Below are 17586 nucleotides of genomic sequence, written 5' to 3' on the forward strand. Positions count from 1 at the left end.
GCGGGAAATTTTTCTTGAGTGTTTGAAAATTCCAAACGGGTTCTCAGGGTCTTATGCAAGGGAATCCTCCGCAGCTTCCGCTTTATCTGCCTAGTTGTGTGTGCGAGAAGGCGCTGTGCGCAGGCTGCTCTTCCTCTTTTAGCTGCTCTTCGAGGAGCTAAAAATTCTTTCCATGTTACTTGCAAGCTGAAACAGGTCTGGACACATGGGAAGGCACAGAGTTGAGTTCTTCAGTAGCATAGCGAAGTAGTTTCGTAGTGAGTATTATAAATGTTAGTGATCATGCCAGGCCCTTGATTCATTCTTTCCAAATAGTTACTGAGAACCCAGTCTTCGCTGCTAAGCTCTGCAGAAACTGGAGAGGGTAAGCAAGTTTGTGGGGTGGAGTGGCAAGGAGGCAACCAGCCATTCTCAGCTTCTGTACATAAAGGAAAGGCCATTTACACATAAATCTGTGTAAGTGGCCGATAAACTATTCATAATCCTGGAATTTTGCTGTGATCACTTTGATTTTGTTTGTTTGTTTGTTTCGCTCATCAACGGTCCTGCCTTTCTGAGATAGGTGGTCATAATATGCCTGTTCCTTTAAAAAATTTTTTATTTTTTAAAGTCATGTTTGTTAAGTCCGTGCAGTGCGCACGGAGGCCAGCAGAGGGCATTGTATTCCAAGAGCCAGAATTGCAGGTATTTGTGCTTTCCTGGAGGTGTGTGCTGGGATGTCTCTCCAGCCCCTTCATATAACCCATTCTTCATTTTGTACGTTTGGTGTTACTGCGCGTGGAATCCAGGACTTTGCATCCGTTAGAGAAGTTATCTACCATTGAGTATTATCCACATTCACTTATCTTTGAGTAAAGATTTATTTTATTTTAATTATGTTATGTGTGTGGGAGTGTGCACATGTGAGTGCAGGTGATTGCAGAGGCCAAGAGTGGGCTTCAGACCACTGGAATTGGAGTTCCAGGCAATCTTGAACTGTGCTGGGAACAAGAATAGTATGTGTTTTCCTGCTGAGTCATCTCTCCAGTCTTGAATTTTAAGCCTTATTCCTCGGATCTCACCTTCCTGTTGGACTCTTGTTTTTGAGGTCGGATATGAAGAATCAACAGTTCCCCAGCAGCACTTCCTCAAAGGCCCATGGTGGTGGTGCCTGTTCCCAGTCCCAAGGTGGCACTTTCTCTCCATTGCACGATCTCTCCTCACAGTCTCCAGGCACATCCAGTTCCTCCACCAGCACAGTGCCATCTTCCAGCCAGTCCTCACATTCCAGCTCTGGGACGCTGAGCTCTTTAGAGACAGTGTCCACTCAGGAACTCTGTTCTATTCCTGAGGACCAAGAACCCGAGGATCCTGGTCCTGTCCCATGGGCTCGGTTATGGTCTCTTCAGGATGGATTCTCCAATCTAGGTAAGACATTTTGGTATATATTGGAGTGTATTGTTCAGAGAAACAGAGGTGATGGTTAGGCTGTTGCAACTGAAATCTCAGGGCCCTGTGACTGGTAAGGCTTGTCTGATAGGACACCCTTTGGACAATTTTACATCGTACCCGCCTCCCAGACTGCGCACACGTTCCCTATTCTGAAGCCTAGCTAATGCCTAAAAGACAATGCTCTGTTTCCACCCAGTCCCTTCAATTCCTCTTCTCTTAGCAAATTCTTGAGATTTTAGGAACCCACTCCAAACATCCCTTCCCTATGAAGCTGTTCAGTTTCTCTTCCTTTGGACTCTAACAAATGCCTTCCATCCCTGATAGCTGAGGAAATTGTGTGTCCTTTATGAACTCAGGGCAGCTCTGGTTACACAAGACCCTATGAGTGCTAGAGAGCTTACACTGAGCTACATCTGTTGTCCTATCCCTAGCTACCTTATTTTTATTTTCAAATAGAATCTTTTTCTTTTTTTTTTTTTCTTTTTTTTTTTTTTTCAGAGAAAAGTTCTCATGTAGCCTGGGTTGACTTGAACTCACTAACTCTCTATGTTGCTGAACCTGGCTTTGAACTCTTGATCTTCTTGCCTCTAATATATTATATTATATATATATATATATATATATATATATATATATATATATATATATATAATTTATTTATTGTGTATAGTGTTCTGCCTGCAGATAAACATGCAGGCCAGAAGAGGGCACCAGATCTCATTACAGATGGTTGTGAGCCACCATATGGTTGCTGGGTATTGGACTCAGGACCTCTGGAAGTACAGCCAGTGCTCTTAACCACTGAACCAACTCTCCAGTCCTCTGACTCTACTTTCCAAGTGTTGACATTATTGGCATACTTCACTAGGCTCTACTCATTTTTTTTTTTACCCCTCGAGATAGGATTTCTCTGTGTAGCTTTGGAGCCTGTCTTGGAACTAGCTCTTGTAAACCAGGCTGGCCTTGAACTCACAGAGATCCACTGCCTCTGCTTCCCAAGTGCTGGGATAAAGGAGTGTGCCACCATCCCTGGGCTACTAATTTGTTTTTGAGATAAATTCTGCAGCCCAGGTAGGCTCGCAATTCACTGTGTAGTTCCTCATGGCCTTGAGTTTGCATTAATTTCCTTTCAGCCTACTGAGTAGCTGGGATTACACATATCAACCATATCTGGTTCAAATTTACACATTTGTTTGTGGATATCCAGTTGATCCGGAACTAATTCTGAAAGATATTTGTATTATTCAGGGTTCTCTAGAGGAACATAACTGAAAGAATGAATATATATAATCTATTTATATTTAATTACTTGTCGTTCTTATTAGAGTGGCTTATAGGCTGTGTTCCAGCTAGTCCAACAATGATTGTCCATGGGAGGTCTAGGAATCTAGCAATTGTTCAATCTATAAGGCTGGATGTCTCAGCTGGTCTTCAGTATATACCAGGATCCTGTTGGAGTAGGCTTTAATGCCAGTGAGGGAATGGACTTGCCAGTAAGAGTGAGAGTAAGCAGGAAAGAGAGCAAGCTTCCTTCTTCCATGTCCTTTAGCTGTTAGCAGAAGATGTGGTTTGGGGTAAAGGTAGATCTTACCACCTCAAAAGATCTAGATCTAGGCATTGGTGGTGCCAGGAAGCACTGGCAGACAGAGCTCTTAAGTTTGAGGCCAGCTTGGTTTTCTAGATTGAGTACCAAGATAGCCAGGGCTACAGAGAAAAATACTGTCTTGAAAAACGAAAACCACACCCCCATCCCGACCAGAAAAAAAAATTACAAGGGGATTTATTAATTTGGCTTATACATTATGATCTGAATAGTCCATTAATAGTTCTCTTCATGCCAGGCAGTGATGGTGCACGCCTTTAATCCTAGCATTTGGGAGGCAGAGGCAGGTGGATCTCTGTGAATTCGAGGCCAGCCTGGTCTACAAGAGCTAGTTCCAGGACAGGCTCCAAAGCTACAGAGAAACCCTGTCTTGAAAAACAAAAACAAAAACAAAAACAAAACCAACAATAACAAGAATAGTTCTCTTCATGATGCAGAGACAGAGCCTAGTAGCTGCTCAGTCTGCAAGACTGGATGTCTCAGCAGTTCTAGTTTGGTATTGACAGCTTGGAGGATTCCGAGAAAGCTGGAGGTCAAAGAAGCAGCAAAGATTGGCAGCAGAAATAATGGGATAGATGCACTTAGCAGCAAGAAGTAGTAGAAAGCAAGCAAGCAAACAACACTGTTTCCCCTTCTTTTTCTTTCTTTTTTTCTTGTTTTTTTGAAACAGGGTTTCTTTTCTGTGTAGCTGTGGCTGTCAGCCTGAAACTCATAGAGATCCGCCTGCCTCTGCCTCCTCAGTGCTGGGATTAAAGGTGTGCACCACCACTGCTTGACTTCCTTGGACTTGTTCTGTTTTGGCTCACAGAAAGGGCCACTCACTCTGCAGTAAGTCTCTTCCTTTCAGTTATTTCTCCATAGATTCATGCAGAGGTCTGTCTCTTAGTTTTCAGGTTTCTTCAGGTTGACAATCAATGTTGACCATTACAGTATTTCATCTGTAGCCAGGCCGGCTTACCATCCTCCAATCTCAGCCTCCTGAATGCAAGGATTATAGTTGTTTCAGTATACCCAGCAAGAATGAACAGTTAATAGCCATGTTATCTTTAATCTATGACTGTGTGGCATCTTCCCAGAGTTTAGTCTGAATTTAGTCTAGCTTCTTTGTACAATGTTTTATACATTTCAATATATAAGTCTTACTCTCTTTTTTGTTTTATGAAACCTAGGCTGACCTGGAACTTGCTATGTGTGTTAGGCTGGCCATGAATCTCAACCTGCTGCCTGTACCTCTCAAGTGATAGAATTACCACTATGCCTGACTTTGCTTTTTGGAGATAGAGCCTTAGTCTGTAGCCTATCCTAGCTTGGAACTCACTAAATAACCTATTGTAGCCTTGGATTCATAGGAGTTCTTCCTTGGGCCCCTGCATGCTGGGATCACAAGTGTGGTTTATAGACATAACTACTACACCTTGCTAATATATTTTAAGCAATTCTGAACCTGCATTTATAAGGGATATTGGTGGTGCGCTGCTACCGCATGGAGCTGCACTCTTGAATAAGATGTCAGGAGACAGTAGACAAGGAATTAAAATTAAGGGCCCATCTTTGCAGAGTATCAGTGCAGGGTATTGTTATGATAATAGGTAAGGTAGTGAAATGGAGGTCTGCTTGTGTGGAAAGCCTAGGGGAGATGTAGTCCAGACTCAGTTTTGGACTTTCATGTGAGTACACATGCAAGAGGAGAGAGAGAGCGTTGTGTGATGCTGTTCTTAGGGAAAGTGAACGCAAGAGGAGAGAGGGAGCAGGGGGTGTTGTGATCCTGTTCCTGGGAAAAGTGAACAATTGTTGGGAACTGATGATGACAGGACAAAGTATGGATTGCACCGAAGTCCAAGAGGGTGAACTAATAAGTTTTATTGGAGTTACTTATAGAAATATGGATGAGAGGTTACTTACAGAAGCAGAAATGTCTCAAAGACAGCCGCATCACCAAAGGTTCATCCCAGCATGGGTAACAGCTCACAAAGCTGGGAACCTAGAGCACACCGCACACAGCCTGTGGGCAGCTCAGCAGGTTGGAGGGTGTCCTATCCCAATGGCTCAGTTGGTCTCTGCCTCTTCCAGGCATCTTGTCTGGTGTTTGTTTCTTCTGGGCACCTTGATGGTCTGGGAGTCTTCTTTGCTGCTTGTTTTGTCTTTTGGGGAGAGAGAGATTTAGGGAATCTGGTCAGAAGTTATTTTGATTTGTTTACTTTCTGCCTTAAGGAACTTCCTTACAGTATGGAGTTGTTTTTTCTTTAAAGCAACCTATTGTTGGGAGCAGGAGAGATGATTCAGAGGTTAAGCTGCTCTTGCCAGAGGACCTAGGTTTAATTGCCAGTACCCAGCTGGCAGCTCAGAACTGCCTGTTAAGTCCAGTTCCAGGGATCTAACATCCTCACACAGACATACACACAGGCAAAGCACCAATGCCTATAAAGTACAACTGTAAAAAATCATTAAAAGAAAGGAAGAACCCATTATTTTGCCTATATATATATATCTCCTTTGCTAAAATATCCTGTCGTTTCACCCCACTTTTTGCATCCTGTGACTTAAAGTGATTCACTCCAAGGTGGATGTTTTACTCTTTGAGGAAGCTGCTACACAACAGCAGTGCGTGGCTTGCTTGGGCAGTGAAATTGAGACAGTGGGGCTGGGAGTAGTTAGCAAGGGGAGTGGTATCTGCTGGTGGAGGCAAGTGCCTAGACCTGTGTGTCTGGCAGGCCATGAAGACTGTAGATTTTATACTGAATGTAATAGGAAGCCTCAGAAAGGTAATATGCAGGAAATTAGATACAATTATTTTTCAAAATCAAAATTATTTGAGATGTTTTAATGACTGCTTTTCATTTCATGGTTACGTAAAAGCCACCAGCTACTTAACCCTGTTAAAGTGTTACAGCCTGTTGTGGTGGCACATGCCTGCAATCTTGGCATGTGGGAAGCTGAGGCAGAAGGATCAGGAGTTCATGGTTAGCCTCAGCTACAAAGCAAGTTCAAGTGCAGGTGAACTATGTGAGACTCTCAAATAAACAGATAGGGCTAGAGATGTGGCTCAGCTGGTGAAGCACTTGCCTAGTCTGCACAAAGCCTTGGCTTTCACCCCTAGCGCCACATAAATGGGAGTGGTTGGCCCTGTTTGCAAACCCAGTACCAGGGAAGTTAAAGGCATATGGATTAGAAATTTAAGGTCATCCTTGGCTACATAGAGAATTAGAAGCCAGCTGAGAGTGTATGAGACCCTGCCGCAAACACCACCTAACCACACCCCAAAACCTGCAATAAAATGAAGCAATTGTTGTATGATTGTCCCCCCCCCCTTTTTAAATTTTTTTATTTTTTAGTTGTTGCTGGGGATTGAACCCAGGGCCTTGACTATGCTAAGTACACACTGATCTACATCTTAGTGTTCCCCAATATTTAATTTTAGAGGTTTTGGGGATCACATCTATACTTTTGATTGCTTTCTTACACACTTCTTTTTTGACAGTCTTTCTGTGTGGGTAAGAGTGGCCTTGAGCTTGTCCTCTTGTGAGCCTTCCAAATGCTGGGGTCACATGTGCACCTCTTCACAGAACTGGTTCCTCCCTACAATTAGCACTATTGAATGTTTAGTGTATGAACTTCCAGTCCTCTGCTATGTGCTTTTGTATTAACAGACTGTGTTAGTGACAACTACTGGTTTGGGAGGGATAAAAGCTGTGAGTATTGCTTTGATGGACCACTGCTGAGAAAGACTGAGAAGTATCGGACGTACAGCAAGAAGCACTTCCGTATTTTCAGGGTAGGTGAAGATCATTGCTCTTGGGTGTCTTGCAGTATTAATCCCTGCTGTTCAAACATGGAAATTAAGCAGGGTGTTGGTGCTGGTGGTGCACACCTTTGATCCCAGCACTGGGGAGGCAGAGGCTGGTGAATCTCTATGAGTTCAAGGCCAGTCTGGTCTGCAGAGTGAGTTCCAGGCCAACCAAGGCTGTTACAGAGAAACAATGTCTTGAAGAACAAAAAAAAGAAAAAAAGAAAAAGAAAGAAAGAAAGAAAAGACCAGCAACAACAAAAACCCATAGAAATTAAATGTTTTCTATTTCAGGAAATGGGCCCTAAAAATTCTTACATTGTGTATATAGAAGATCACAGTGGGAATGGAACCTTTGTAAACACTGAGCTCATAGGAAAAGGGAAACGCCGTCCTTTGAGTAACAACTCTGAAATCGCACTTTCTTTGTGTAGAAATAAAGGTAATGTTATTCTCATACTGTTAATGGGCTTTCTTTAATTTCTCTGTAAAGGGAGATTTTTGTGTCTTCATAGATTATGCTTTAAATCAGTCAGATTAAGTTAGCATTCAGTAGCATTCAGGAGTTAACTCCCTTGCCTGAATTGTGTTTTTAATTTGTTTTTGAGACAAGGTCTCACTATATGGCTGTCCTGGAATTTCGTGCTTAGATCAGGCTGGTCTTAAACTCAGAGATCTGCCTGCCTCTACCTCCTGAGTGCTGAGTTTTTTCTGTGAGTGTGTGTGTTTGTGTGTTTGTGCAGGTGTGGAAGCCAGGGGGTAATATAAGATGTCTTATTTTATCTCATCTCCAACTTATCTATTTACATTTATTTGTATATGTGTGTGTGTGTGTGTGTGTGTATGTGTGCATGCAAGAGAGAGAGAGAAGAGAGAGAGATTTTTTGTGTGTGCATGCAGACTTAGATGTTATGTATATAGGGTCAGAGAACAACTGTTGGGAGTTGGTTTTCTTCCACTGTGTGTTCTGGGGTTCAAACTCAAGTCGTTAGACATGCATAGCAAGTTATATTACCTACTGAGCTCTCTTGCTGAGTCATGGATTAAAAACAATTCGCTTTGGTCAGGCAGTGGTGGCCCACATCTTTAATTCCAACACTTGGGAGGCAGAGGCCGGTGGATCTCTGTGAGTTCAAAGCCAGCCTGGTCTACAGAGGAAGTTCCAGAATAGTCCGGGCTGTTTTACAGAGAAACCCTGCCTTGAACAACAAAAACAAAAATAAACAAAAAATTTATTTTGTATTACATGATAAATATAGTTCTTTATATTCTGTTTAGTTAAACTTTAGAACCAGTTTTCTAACCATGAATTAACAAGGCCATTTCTGTCCTTTTCCCCCATAGTTTTTGTATTTTTTGATCTGACTGTAGATGATCAGTCAGTTTATCCTAAGGAATTAAGAGATGAATACATCATGTCAAAAACTCTTGGAAGGTAAACTTTGTTTTTCTTTGTATAATAAACTGAACCTCATTTTTTCTTATGGTTAGTTTTTCGTACCTGATTTTACAATATTGTTATTTATAATGTAGCTGTTTGTTGAACTTTGTGGTAGATGTATTACTGATTTATTCGACAATGGTCAATTTAAATAAGCTTCTTTTCTTTATAAATTTTAGTGCTTGGATTAGCTTGTGCCACTAGGGCCGTATTCATTGATAACTCTGTGTGTGTGTGTGTGTGTGTGTGTGTGTGTGTGTGTGTGCCCATGTGTCCATATGCATGTGTATGAGGATAGTTGCGTAAGTAGTCCTGAGGTCAACATCTTCTTCAATGACTTCCCACTTTATGTTTTGTAGCTCACTGAACCTGGAGCTCGCTGACTAAGCTTATGTGACTGACTAGCAAACCCTTAGGATGCTCCTGTCTTTTCCTCATAAACAGTGGGTTTAGAGACAAGCTTCTTATGTAGGCTCTGGGAATCCAAACTCTGGTCCTTGTGTTTGTAGAGCAAACATTTTATAGACTGAACTGTCTTCCAGCTCTTTATTTTACTGGAATTGATTAAGTAATTTTTGAGATAGAATCTCACTTTGTTGCTCTGACTGGCCTAGAATTCACAGAGATTCTCTTCTATCTCCTAAGTGGTTGGATTAAAGGTGGGCACCACCATTCCTGGCCCGTTTATTTTTTTCATGTAGCTTACCCTGGCTTCAAAATTGCTATGCAGTCAAGGACAGTCTTGAACTTGACACTCTTGCCTCAACCTTCCCAGATAGGATTCCAAGCCTGCCTCACAATGCGTAGCTATTGACTTTTGAGAAAAAGCTTTTCATGACCTGTGATTCATGGAACATATAATTCACATATGTGTGTGCACTCATGCCACAGTGGAGGCCAGAGGACAACATGCAGGGGTCAGTTCTCTCCTTCTACCATGTGATCATTTTTTTTTTTTAATCTAGAACTTTACTCATTTTATTTGGTTAAAGTTTAGGGTCAATGATTTTTAGCTGGTGTTCTTGGGACACCTTAGGGAATCCAGAATTAATTAAAGGGGTAAATTTTGGAGAACGTATCATTTTTATATATTTATCAAAAGTTGGTAAATTCATGTTTTTGTGCATATTGACAAAATCCATGGCTATCATCTGTGGATATCACCAACATTTCTATGCCAATTTACAGTTGCCAAAATATCACTGTTGCTAGACCCTACTGTGTTCATAATGGAATACATATTAGTATTTCTGTTGTTTAGTTCATTGTTTTAATTAATTAATTAAATTGCATTAATTAATTTTTGCTTGCCAATTCCAGTTCCCCAACCCTCCTTTCCTCCTGCTCCCCCAACCTTCCCCCTACCTCACCTCCCGAAATGCTTTTCAGAGAGGGTAAGACTTCCCCTGGGAGGTCAACTATGTCTGTCCAATCTCCTCGTTTAGGGAGGACCAAGCTTCCCCCCTTCCCCCTGCCCCTGGTCCCATGTGTCTAGGCTGAGTAAAGTATCACTCCAGAGAGAACAGGTTACACAAAGTCAGTTCATGCATTAGGATTAGCTCCTGGTCCTACTGCCCAAGCCATACCATGTCACCTGCATTCAGGGTAATAGTTCAGTCATATACAGGTCCCTCAGTTGTCGGTCTGGTGTCAGTGACCTCCCACTTGCTCAGGTCAAATGATTCTGTGGGTTTCCCCATCATGGTCTTGATCCCTTTGCTCATATTATCACTCCTTCCTCTCTTCGATCGTTCTCTAGGAGCTCGGCCCAGTAGTTGTGGATCTCCACATCTGCTTCCATCTGTTTCTGGAAGAGGGTTCTAGCTTCACTGGGATTGTAGACAGTAGGCTGTTTATCCTTTTTCTGAAATCCACTTATGAGTGAGTACATAATATATTTGGGTCTAGATTATCACACTCTGGATGTTTTTTTCTAGTTCCATTCATTTGTCTGCAAATTTCAAGATGTCATTGTTTTTTACAACTGAGTAGTACTCTATTGTGTAAATGGATCACATTTTCTTTACCCATTCTTTGGTTAAAGGGCATCTGGGTTGTTTCCAGGTTCTAGCTATTATAAATAATGCTGCTATGAACATAGTTAAGCCAATGTCCTCATGGTGTGAGGGTGCCTCCTTTTTGGGTATATGCCCAAAAGTGGTATTGCCGGGTCTTGTAGATTGATTCCTAATTTTCTGAGAAATAGCCATACTGATCTCCACAGTGGCTGTACAAGTTTACACTCCCACCAGCAATGAAGGAGTGTTCCCCTTACTCCACATCTTCTCTAGCATAAACTGTCATCAGTGTTTTTGATCTTTGTCATTCTGACAGGTGTAATATGGTATCTCAGGGTTGTTTTGATTTGCATTTCTCTGATGACTGATGATGTTTAGCATTTCCTTAAGTGTTTTTCAGCCATTTGAGATTCTTCTATTGAGAATTCTATGTAGATCTGTACCCCATTTTTTAATTGGATTATTTGATAGTTTGAGGTCTACTTTTTTGAGTCCTTTGTACATTTTGGAGATCAGTCCTCTGTCAGATGTGGGATTGAAGATCTTTTCCCATTCTGTAGGCAGCTGTTTTGTCTTGTTGACAGTGTCCTTTACTTTACAGAAGCTTCTCAGTTTTAGGAGTCCCATTTATTAATTGTTGCTTTCAATGTCTGTGCTACTGCTGTTATATTTAGGAAGTGATCTCTTGTGCCCATGAGTTCAAGGGTGCTTCCCATATTCTCTTCTATGAGGCAGCCCAGGCTAGCCTTGAACTCAGAGATCTGCCTGCCTCTGCCTCCTGAGTGCTGGGATTAAAGGCCTTTGCCACCACTGCCTGGCTCTATTTGCATTCTTCTACATGTTGACATCCAGTTATACCAGCACCATTTGTTGAAGATGCCTTCTTTTTTTTTCCATTTTATAGTTTTAACTACTTTGTCAATAAACAGTTGTTCATAGGTATGTGGGTTAATATCAGGGTCTTCCATTCAATTTCATTGGTCCACCTGTCTGTTTTTATGCCAATACCAAGCTGTGTATAGAACTACAGTCAGGGATGGTGATGCTTCCAGATGGTACTTTATTGTACAGGGTTGTTTGGACTGTCTTGGGTTTTTTAGTTTTTTCATATGAAATTTAGTATTGTTCTTTCGAGGTCTGTGAAAAATTGTGCTTGGATTTTGATGGCTTTTGCATTGATTGGTTTTGGTAACATTGTCATTTTCCTGTATTAATCCTCCCAACCCATGAGCATAGAAAATCTTTCTATTTTCTGATATCCTCTTTAATTTTGTTCTTCAAAAACTTAAAGTTTTTGTCATACAGGTCTTTCACTTGTTTGGGTAGAGTTACCCCAAGATATTTTATGTTGTGTGGCTCTTGTAAAAGGTGATGTTTCTCTGATTTTTTTTCTCATACTGTTTATCATCTGTATATAGGAGAGCTACTGATTTTTTTTTTTGAGTTTATCTTGCATCCTACCACATTACTGAAGGTGTTTATTATCAGCTGTAGGAGTTGGTAGAAAATTCCCTGGTAGAATTTTTAGGGTCACTTACGTATACTATTATATCATCTGCAAATAGCAAAATTTGACCTCTTTCTTTCCAGTTTGTATCCCTTTGATCTCCTTTTGTTGTCTTATTGTTCTAGCTAGGACTTCAAGTAGTATATTGAATAGATATAGAGAGAGTGGACAACCTTGTCTTGTTTTTGATTTTATTGGAATCACTTTGAGTTTCTCTTCATTTTGTTTGATATTGGCTGTTGGTTTACTGTACATTGCCTTTATTATGTTTAAGAATGTTCCTTGTATCCCTGATCTCTCCAAGACCTTTATCATGAAGGGGTGTTGTGATGAAATGATCATGTAGGTTTTTCTTTCAGTTTATTTTTATGGTGATTACATTGATGGATTGTCATATGTTGAACTATCCCTTCACTTTTGGGATGAAGCCTACTTGATCATGGTGGATGATGTTTCTGATGTGTTCTTGAATTCGGTTTGTCAGTATTTTATTGAGTATTTTTGCAGTAATATTTTTCTCCCCTGTATGTAAAAGCAAAGAGCCTTTATGTAACATGAGGGGGCCTGCTTGTTGGGGTATCTGTCACACTTGGTACTCCACAGCTGGCAAACCCCAAAGAAAATCACACAGAGATCTCCATAAGTTATAAAACTGATTGACCCTTAGCTCAGGCTACTTATTAGCTCTTATAACTTACATTAGCCCATTATTTTTGTCTATGGTAGCCACACGGCTTAGTACCTTTCTCAGACAGGCAGGTTACATCTTGCTTCTTGGTGGTCTGGGCAGGAGTAGGGAGGGAGCTTCCTGCTTCCCAGAATACTCCCGTTCTCTTTTCTCCACCTCTACTTCCTGTCTGGTTTTCCCACGTATACTTCCTGCCTGGCCAATCAGCATTTATTTAAAATAAACAGACTGTCAGAATACAGACAATTCTCCCGCATCACCTTTATTTTATGCAAGTTTGCAAACTCAGTCTCTCTGCATGTCCACCACATTGGAATAAACAGAGAACCCCAAGCTCAGTTAGAATTGGGTTTATATAGTAGTAAAGGTGGGGGTGAGGGGTTTCTGAGGTTCAGGACCTCTGATTGGCTGACATTTGTCTAGGGGTGTCCTGGTGAGTGTGAGCTGACAGGTGGTGGTCCTATCTACAGCAGTTAGAATGTTAGGTATTTCCTTTGGATGGTCTGATTTTGGGTGGTGGTTGGGTAATCTCAGCTTGTGGTTCTTCCTGAAACCAGGTATTGCTTCAGGATTTACTGAGACTCAGACCTATTAAATTTTTTGATGGCTGAGTCCTACACTGGCAGGTGAAAATGGTTGGAAGTTAAGAACTTCCTTTGGGTGATCTGTTCATATTTAGCTTATCATGGCTGGCTCCTACATTTTTCCTTCACAAGCACAGATGACAGGACCCAATCTTGGGTCCTGCTTGCCCTAGGTTTTAAGGAGGTATCGAACTATTTACATTAATAAATCCATTAATTGACAACTCTGGACCTATTTTTCTGGTATATCAATGGGCACTATAGGTAGTTATCTTGTCCCCCATGCCAGGGAGTTCCCCCTTGTCTCAGCCTTTTAACCTATTTTGGACATGGGGCATGGGACAACGTGTTTCTTTCTGCAACTACTTCAAGCTGACACTGGGGCGTTGTTATCCAGACCTAAGCAGGTTGAGAGGCTAGCTGAAGATGGAGGGGGGGATATTTAGGCAATGGGGCACTCAGACTCCATTGAAGGGACAGGGAGCGTTCATATCAGTTGGCCTGGTCCACATCAGCCTTCAGGAAGTCCAGGGCTCACTGACATGGAGAGCAGGTTGTAGTCAGCAACTGATGCTTGGCTCCATCTGCCATCCAAGTAGAAGCCTATTGAGATAAGTTTAATCTAGAAACAAAAGTTAAAATTTAGAAAAAGAGCATATAACAGATGTCTATAAACAGGAGGTATAGACTCACACCTTTGAGTCCTAGCTAGCAAGTTGGCTATAGCTTTGTGGAAGAATCTGGATACCTTTTGCTATTAAACTGACATTATAACTGTCCTCACCATTAATACTATCAGAGATCTCAGAAGGATAAATAAAGTATATCTAAGTACAGACCAAATAGTTTCCAAATCTATTAAAAATGACAGGGACCAGAGTCCATATACAGTTAGTCATACCCAGGTCTCCTTAGCATTGGAGGCAGAAATCACAGTAATGTTTATTAGGGAGATTTTCTTAGTTGCATCTTTGTATGGTTTGGTTATCAAGGTAACTGTAGCCTCATAAAAAAGAGTTTGGCAGTGTTCTGCTTCTGTTGTGTGGAACAATTTGAGGGGTGTCAGTATTAGCTCTTCTTTGAAATTCTAGTAGAAATCTGTACTGAAAACACCTGACCCTGGGCTCTTTTTGAAAGAGAAGCTTTTGATGATTGTTTCTATTTCCTTATGGGCGATAGGTCTGCTTAATTTATTTATCTTGTCTTGATTTAATTTTGGTATTTGGTACTTATCCAGAAAATTATTCATTTTCTTTAAATTTTCCTATTTTGTGGAATACAAACTTTTGAAGTAGGACCTGATGATTCTCTGGATTTCCTTATTGTCTGTTGTTATGTCCCCCTTTTCATTTCTGATTTTGTAAATTTGGATTTTCTTTCTGCCTTTTGGTTAGTTTGTATAAAGGTTTGTCAGTCTTGTTGATTTTCTTGAAGAACCAACTCTCTGTCTTATTGATTCTTTGTATTAGCTTCTTTGTTTCTATTTTATTGATTTTAGCACTCAATTTGATTATTTCCCACTGTCAACTTCTCCTGGGAGAATTTGCTTCTTTTTATTCTGAGGTTTCAGTTGTTCTGTTAATTTGCTAGTGTGAGATTTTTCCAGCTTCTTTATGTAGGCCTTTAGTGCTGTGAACTTTCCTCTTAGCGTTTCTTCCTTGACCCAGTGGTGATTCAGTTGAGTGTTGTTCAATTTGCATGTGTTTGTGGGTTTTCTGAAATTAGTGTTGTTGTTGAATTCTAACTTTAAGCCGTGGTGACCTGATAAGATACATGGAGTTATTCCTATTTTTTGGTATCTGTTGAGGTTTGCTTTGTTACTGAGAATGTGGTCAATTTTTGAGAAAGTTCTATGTGCTGAGAAGAAGGTATATTCTTTTGTGTTTGGGGGACATGTTCTATAGATGTCTGTTAGGTCCATTAGAGTCATAACATCTGTTAGTTTCTGTCTTTCTCTGCTAAGTTTCTGGTTGGTAGACCTGTCCAGTGGTGATAGTGGGGTGTTGAAGTCTCCCACTCTTATTAGTGTGTGGGGTTTAATGTGTGATTTAAGCTTTAGTAATGTTTCTTTTGCATATGTGGGTGCTCTTGTATTTTGGGGTATTCATGTTCAGAATTGAGATTTCCTCTTGATGGGTTTTTCCTGTGATTGATTTTAGCTTGAAGTATATTTTGTTAGATATTAGGATAGCTACACCAGCTTGTTTCTTAGGTCCATTTGATTGGAAAAATTTTCCCAACCCTTTACTCTCAGGTAATGTCTGCCTTTGTGGTTGAGGTGTGTTTCTTTTATGAATCAGAGGGATGAATTCTGTTTTCATAGCCATTCTGTTAGCTTATGTCTTTTAGAGGCCGGTTGAGAACATTGGTATTAAGGGATATTAATGATCAACGATTGCTAGTTTCTGTTATTTTGTTGTTGTTTTGGTTGTTAATGGTGGAACTGTGTGCATGCTTCCCTTCTTTTGGATTTGCTGCTGTGAGATCATCTATTGTCCATGTTTTTGTGTTGTATATGACTTCCTTGGGTTGGAGTTTTTCTTCTATTACTTTCTGTAGGGCTGGATTTGTGGATAGGTATTGTTTAAATTTGGTTCTGTCCTGGAATATCTTGTTTTCTCTATCTATGGTGATTGAAAGCTTTGTTGGGTACAGTAGTCTGGGCTGTTATCTCTTAGTGTCTGCATAATGCCTGTCCCGGATCTTTTGGCTTTCATTGTTTCCATTGAAAAGTCAGGTGTAATTCTAATAGGTCTGCTTTTATATGTTACTTGTCCTTTTTCATTTTATCATTTTCATAAGGTTATTTTTAAGTTCATTTTCTTCTACTTCATCTGCATTGGGATTTTCAGGTCTTGCTGTTGTAGAAGCAGTAGTTTCTGGTGGTGCCATGTTGCTCTTTATGATATTGAGTGTATTCTTACCTTGTTGTCTACCCATCTCTTCCCCTAATTGGAACAGGTGGAGCCTGTGCTTCAGGGGGCTCGTCTTTCACCATTTTTTACTTCGTTGAATGTTCTTCAGGCACAGCAGAGCCTCTGGTGATGGCCACTCCTCGAGGTCTGGTGGGGCCATAGCTCTGGTGTTCTTTCCTCCAGATGGTGGCGGGGCCATGGTTCATGTGGTTGCTGTATCAGTATGTTATCTCTTAACAGAGAATGACAGTGGATGCTGGCTGGGACACAGGTACTCTTTCCCAGAGAAACCTCATGTGATAGTTTCTGGAAGCCACTGCTGTCATCGCCTCTGGTTGTCACTTGGCTCTGACTCTCCTGGCAGTCACACGGTTGGCTTGGCTTTGATTAATTAACTAATTAAATTAAGTGTCTGTCTTTTTTTTTTTTTTTTTTTTTGAAGACAGGGACTCACTCCATAGTTTAGACTGGCATGATCTCACAGTGTAGCCCTTATAGACCTCAAACTCATGGGCAGTTCTCCTGTCTTAGCTCCTGAGGGTTACAGGCATGAGCTACCATTTCCAGTATATTTATTGTCAATTAAAAATTATTTAATTACTTGTGCGTATATGTGTTTATGTAGGTATGAGTGTTATAATGCATGTGTGAATATATGATGTGTGATGAGTATGAGGTATGTGTGTGTGAGTGTTTTAAGTGATGAGTGGTGCCTGTGATGTGATGTGTGTGAAGAGTGTATAATTGTGAGGTGCATGTGATGTGTGTACTATGGTGTGCATGTGTAGCTCAGTTTTCTCCTTCTACCATAGATTCCAGAGATTGATTCAGGTCATAAAGCTTGTTTGGGGTCCTAATTTGCTTTCTATTGCTGTGATAAGAATCATAATCAAAAACAGCTTGGAGAGGAAAGGGTTCATTTGACTTACAGGTACTGATCACAGTCCATCAGTGAGGACACCAAGGCAGAAACTCAAGTAGAGACAGTAACTGAAGCAGAGACCATGGAGGAACGCTGATCACTCGTCTACTCCCAAAGGCTTATTCAGCCTGCTTTCTTTTATAATATAGGACCACATCACCAGGTGTAAGACTGTGAACAGTGGGTTTAGCATCAGTTATCAATCAAGAATATGTCCACAGACTTATGTATAAGCCAATGTGATGGAGATCTTTTTATTTCTATTGAGGTTCCTTTTTCCTAGATGTTCCTAGCTTGTATCAAGTTGACCAACAACAAAAGACCAAAACAAAACCCAGTACAATTGATTCCTTGTCAACTTAACATACAAACATATCACCATTGAACCATAACCTTTTTTGTTGTCCTCCAAGTTGTCATATTAATATTATTTTCATGGCCTGGTGGGTCGTGACTCGAGCCTTTAAATTTAGTACTTGAGAGGTAGAGGCAAGTGTATCTTTGTGAATTTGAGATCAGCCTGGTCTACATACTGAGTTCCAGGATAGCCAGGACTATGTAGAGAAACTATGTCTCAAAAAACAAAGCAAAACAAACAAAAATTAAAGTCAAGGTGTGAAGCACAGTCTAATTTTTTGAAATCTGGATCTTTTAAAAAGTTCAACAAGGGGCAGGAGAGATGGCTCAACAGTT

At 40.7% G+C, this 17586-nt stretch overlaps 1 protein-coding gene across 3 annotated transcripts in view; it reads left to right on the forward strand.

Annotated features, from left to right (window-relative positions):
- Window positions 1-17586, forward strand: part of Chek2 (checkpoint kinase 2) — a 44476-nt gene that overhangs the window by 93 nt on the left and 26797 nt on the right. The window contains exons 1-5 of one of the 3 annotated variants that reach the window (XM_048450807.3): window positions 35-364; window positions 1088-1407; window positions 6682-6806; window positions 7113-7260; window positions 8163-8253. In XM_048450807.3, coding sequence (XP_048306764.3) covers window positions 1095-1407; window positions 6682-6806; window positions 7113-7260; window positions 8163-8253 — 677 coding nt within the window. In that variant the 5' untranslated portion in view covers window positions 35-364; window positions 1088-1094. Of the gene's footprint in view, window positions 1-34; window positions 365-1087; window positions 1408-6681; window positions 6807-7112; window positions 7261-8162; window positions 8254-17586 lie in introns of those variants that run through there. The other 2 variants (XM_048450798.3, XM_048450816.3) reach the window with 2 other exon arrangements.

This window comes from Myodes glareolus, chromosome 2 (assembly GCF_982192425.1).
Source record: "Myodes glareolus chromosome 2, mMyoGla1.1, whole genome shotgun sequence".
Lineage (NCBI taxonomy): Eukaryota > Metazoa > Chordata > Mammalia > Rodentia > Cricetidae > Myodes > Myodes glareolus.